The following is a 5,324-nucleotide window of genomic DNA, read 5'->3' as shown; positions in this document are numbered from 1 at the left end:
GAAATCCCAGGCTCTGATTTCCTTTCCCGTTTGTAGGACCCACATTCCTGAGACGGTGGAGGCAGGCCCAGGGTAAGAGGCCCTGCCCTGGCTGAGACAGGAGAGGGCAGGAGACAGGAGCTGGAGAGGAAGCGGTGCTCACGGCTGGGACAGTAGGTTATTGGGCCTGTGGAGAGCCTGGGGCTGCTGACGCGTGCTGAGCAAAGCCAGAGCACCTGTCTCTAACCCTGCCTGCCAGTCACCCCCAGAGTCCCCATCTGTGAAATGAGGGTTCTGAGGTGACTTCGGAGGCCTCTTTCTGCTCTGATATTGTGTCTAGGCAGGACATTGCAAAGCAAGGGAGTGGATCCCTTCATGTCACTGACATCCCAGGATAGCTTGCCTCTCCACCTCCCAAGGGGTGCTCTTGGGCTCCACTGTTTCCCAACTGAGAACCCAAGGCAAGGAGTGCACATCAATTAAATGGGCAAAACTGCATCTGCATGAGCTGTTGGGTCTAACTCCTCACTCAGGGAGCACAGAGCCGGTCAGCCAGGGCCACCCAGGGTCAGTCCATGTGGCCAGGGATAAGCCATGTGTCTCCAGCATGTGTTTCCTCAGAATGCCAGAGCTGAGTCCGGTTAATAAAGCACAAGTTCTGAAGCCTCACAGAGCTGTGATTAGATCCAGATACTGCCACTTACCACTGGGCAACTTCTAGAATTTCTTTAACCTCTCTAAGCCTCAGCTGTCTCATCTATATAACGGGGATGGTGAGGCTATTGAGAGGATTAAATAGCGTGATGTTTGCAGAGCCCCCTCCCAGGACCTGGTGTTCAGACAGTGTCTATAAATGACGGTTGTGATCCTTGTTGTTTTTGTTCCACGACCACAGCTGGTACATGCAATGCTCTAGCAATGAAAATTAGTGTATAAACCATCTGTTATAGACTGAATGTGTCCCCAAAATTCATATGTTGAACTCTAATCCCCAATGTGAGGGTATTAAGAGAAGGGGCCTTTGGGACCTAATTTGGTCATGAGGGTGGGGCCCTCGAGAATGGAAATAGTGACCTTATAAAAAGAGGCCAGAGTCCTAGCTTACTCTACCATGTCAGAACACAGCAAGAAGTCGGCAGTCTGCAACCCAGAAGAAGGCTCTCACCAGAACACAACCACGCTAGCACCCTGATCTCAGACTTGCAGCCTCCAGAACTGTGAGAAATGAATTTCCATTGTTTATAAGCCGCTCGGCCTACGGTATTTTGTTATAGCAGCCCAAAGAGACTTAGTCAGAAATTAGTACCAGAAGTGGGGTGTTACTATAACAGATACTTAAAAATGTAAAAGCAGTTTTGGAACCAGGTAATGGGTAGAGGCTGTCAGAGTTTTGAAGCATGTGCTAGAAGATGCTGAGGTTGTCACGAATGGACTTTTAAAGGCAGTTCTGGTGAGGGCTCAGAAAGGAAAGAGGAGAGCTGTAGAGAAAGCTGCTATCTTCTTAGAGAATACGGAAATAATCACGTAGAGAATGTTGGTAGAAATATGGATGGTAAAGGCCATTCTGGTGAGGTCTCAGACAGAAATGAGGAACATGTTATTGGACAGTGAAGAAAAGGTGATCTTGTTATAAAGTGGCAAAGAACTTGGCTGAATTGTGTTCATGTTCTAGTGTTTTGTGGAAAGAAGAACTTGCAAGTGATAAAATTGGACATTTAGCTGAGGAGATTTCTAAGCAAAGTGTTGAGGGAGAGGCTTGGCTCCTCCTGACTGCTTACAGCAAAATACAAGAAGAGAGGAAAGATTTGAAGATGGAATTATTAAGCAAAAAGGAACTAGAACTTAAAGATTTGGAAAACTCTCAGCCTATCCGTGCAGCAAAAAATGAGAAAACATCTTCAGAAGAGAACGCTAGGAGATTAGTGTGGGTGTGAATCCCAGACTTCATCAGCCTCCCCAGCAGAAAAACTGCCAGACTGAACTGAAGCAGAAGGAGACGGGAGGAAGAAAGGAAGGCTGGTGGACTTCTTGGACCTCACAGGACAGGACCATAGAACTATTCTGTTGTGAATGGGCACTATCCTTCAAGACAAGGGAAGAATTACCCCAAAGGCAATTCAGAGATCATCACAGCTGCCTCCTCCATTTCAAAAAGGGAGACGATAGCCTTGCTTTCAACAGTCCAGACAGCCTCTGCCCAAGGCTGTGGGGGTGGAGCCGATCAACAGAACTATGAGGGCACGACCCCTGCCCAGCAGAGCTCAGCAACTCCACCCATGGGTCCAGAAGACAGGACCCTCACCCCAGTGGGTCCAGAGGGTAGAGTGTCAAGCCAAAGAGGATTGTTCTTAAGCCCTAGGATCTCATGAAGTTTGCACTGCTAAGTTTTGGACCTGCTTGGGACCTGTCACTCCCTCCTTCTTTCCTGTTTCTCCCTTTTGGAATGGAAATGTCTATCCTGTGCTTGTCCCATCATTGCATTTTGGAAGCACATAACTTGTCTGGTTTTACAGGTCCACAGCTGGCAAGGCATTTTTGCCTTAGGATGAAGCATACCTTGAGTGTCACCCATATCTAATTTAGATGATATTTCAATGGATGAGATTTTGGACTTTAGAGTTGATGCTGGCATAAGTCGGGGGCTGGTGGAATGGAATGAATGTATTTTACATGAGAAGGACTTGAATGGGGGGAGGGGCAGGGGCAGAATGTTATAAACTGAATGTGTCCTCCAAAAATTCATATGTTGAAGTCTAACCTCCAAAGTGATAGTCTTTGGAGGTGGGCATTTAGGTCATGAGGGTGGGGCCCTCATGAATGGGATTAGTGCCCTGATGAGAAGAGGCCAGAGACCTAGCTCACTCTCTTTCTACCATGTGAGAACACAACGAGAAGTCGGCAGTCTTGACCGTGCTGACACCCTGATCTCAGACTTGCAGCCTCCAGAGAGAAATAAATTCATGTTGTTTAAGCCATCCAGTCTGTGGTGTTCTGGTATAGCAGCTTGAACTGACTAATCATCATCCACAACAGAAGATTCTTGGCTTCTGCCATAGTCTGCTTGGGCTGCCGTAGCAGAATGCCATAGACTAAGCAGCTTGAACAACAGGGACTTATTTATTTCTCACAATTCTGGAGGCTGGGAAGTCCCAGATCAAGGTCCGCAGGATCCACTTCTGGTAAGAACCCTCTCCCTGGTTTGCAGATGACTGCCTCCTCTCTGTGCCCTCACCTGGTAGAGAGACGGCTCTGATCTCTCCTCCTCTTCTTATAAGGGCATCGATCCTATAATGGGGGCTCCACCTTCATGACCTCATCCAAACTAATTACCTTCCCAAGGCCCCATCTCCAGATACCATCACACTGGGGATTCGATTTCAACGTATGAATTTTGGGGAGACAAATTTTCAGTCCATACAGCTCCTAGATATAAACTCTAAATTTCTCTTCTGTAAACCTCCTCCCATACCTTTTTCTTTTGTCGACTTGTCTCTTGCAGTGACATATATGCCAGGAAAATCCTGCCCTCGCCTGGCCCCCTCCTGCACAGCCAGGAGCAGAGCAGCCCCAGCACCCCCCTGGAGGACAGGTCTGTGGTCTTCCCTCTCTGACACCTGTGACAGCCACTGCTGTGGGTGCAGCAGGCTGAAATCGCCAATCTGCTTCCCTCACAACCCAAGGAGCCCCTTGTGTGGTGGCTTCACAGAGCCCAGGGCAGGCCTCCGCCATGGTACCCCGGGAATTCCCTGGGATCTCTCCCAGATGCCAACTCCCAGAGCCAAGGAATTTTCCCCAGGGTCGCTGGGGCCCCATGCAGGCAGAGTGGCTTCATGTATCCTTGTAAATGACGTACCTGGGGCCATTAAAGGAACAGGAGCCAGCCCAGGGGCAGTTCCACGTGCAGAGTCCCCAGGCAGGGAAGGGCATGGAGTTGAGAAGCCTGGCCTCAGGCCTGTGAGCCCTTCACTCCAGGATGAACAAAGCCGGTGAGGCCTCTCCCCAGCACGTGTCTCCATGTCCTCTGACTAGAATACCTGCATGCCCTTCTTCCCGTGGCAGGCAGGCCGTCCAACGGTGAATTCCACCCACTGTCCCTCCCAACCCTGGACAGAACACACAGCTCCAGAGCTGTCCCAATCTCCCTGCCGCAAATCTGCTTTAGCACTTCTCACTGACTTGCAGCTGGAACGCCAAAAATTACATGTGATAACGAACAATGCTTTGTTATTTATAATCCTCGCTGCCTTCTAAGAGAGTGGATACTGTCACCTGCTATGTGGAGTGACAGGTGTGAGGATGGACACTTGGCAGAGCCAGGAGAGTACCTTGCTTTGAATTTTCTCAAGGGGACTTTTATGTATAGGAGGTGGATGGAAAAGGAGGAGGGAGAAGGTGACATGCGTCCCTCCCTTTTTAAGGGGATTTCACTTCTTACAAATCTCATTGGCCAGAAACTGGTCACCTGACCACACATAGCTGCAAAGAAGGCTGGGAAATGCAGTTTTTTAATGTGGCAACTTGCTGGGCTAAATATTATGGTTCTGTTTTTAAGGAGAGAAGGGAGAAGACTTATCTCTGTCTCAGGAGCAACTAGCTAAGCCATGGTAGGGGATGGGGATGCAGTGGGGACACATCCTAAAGGATATGACATCTAAGTTGGGTGCTAAAGGAATCTGGCCCCAGGTAGAATGGGCTTGGTTTGGGTAAGTTAGGGGCAGGGTGGGGGGGAGGGTGTGGGTGCAGGGAGAGGAAGGTGGGGTGAGGGGATGGAGAAGATGCTGAGATAAAGTCTGTGCTGCTGTGTAAGGGTCTGAGGGGAGAGCAGCCCAGGAAGAGGAGACAGGGAGGCAAAGGGCCTGAGGCCAGAAGGAACTTGGTGTAACAGAGTAGCAGGGTGGCCGGAGCACAGTGTATGGGCCCACATCACACAGAGACAGAGTTTGAATTTCATTCCAAGAGTGATGAGAAGCCACTAAGCGTTTGAGCCAAAGGACTGGGGGACACGTGCCTCGTCTGAGTGCAGAAGGATTGCTGTGGGGGCTGCAGAGAAGGAGGGGGGCGAGGAGGCAGGAGCCCGCAGCCCCTGGGTGAGATCCAGTCAGTGAACGTGGGAAAGCACTATGGAAAGGTGAGCGCTGGGGCCAAACATAAGGCGTGGTAAAGTGTGACCTGTGCTTGTCCCCAGGATCCCGGAGAGGCCAGTGTCGTCGGTCCCGCTCACGGGGGACAGCCAGACAGACTCCGACATCCTGGCTTTCATCAAGGCCAGACAGAGCATCCTGCAGAGGACAGGTCAGTGCACCTTCCCTGGCAGCTCCTCCAGGGCCATGGTCAAGGGGCGGTGA

The 5,324-nt window shown here is 50.3% G+C and overlaps 1 protein-coding gene across 1 annotated transcript in view; it reads left to right on the top strand.

Annotated features, from left to right (window-relative positions):
* The window catches only part of KIF6 (kinesin family member 6), a 374,962-nt gene extending 369,638 nt beyond the window's left edge, over nucleotides 1-5,324 (top strand). The window contains exons 20-21 of the mRNA XM_024766060.1: nucleotides 3,479-3,568; nucleotides 5,165-5,324. Coding sequence (XP_024621828.1) covers nucleotides 3,479-3,568; nucleotides 5,165-5,324 — 250 coding nt within the window. The remainder of the gene's footprint in view (nucleotides 1-3,478; nucleotides 3,569-5,164) is intronic.

Source organism: Neophocaena asiaeorientalis, unplaced genomic scaffold, assembly GCF_003031525.2.
Source record: "Neophocaena asiaeorientalis asiaeorientalis breed wild unplaced genomic scaffold, Neophocaena_asiaeorientalis_V1.1 scaffold46, whole genome shotgun sequence".
NCBI classification, from domain to species: Eukaryota; Metazoa; Chordata; class Mammalia; order Artiodactyla; family Phocoenidae; genus Neophocaena; species Neophocaena asiaeorientalis.
Note: the sequence above shows the minus strand (reverse complement) of the source record. Positions and strands in the feature narration are given on the sequence as shown.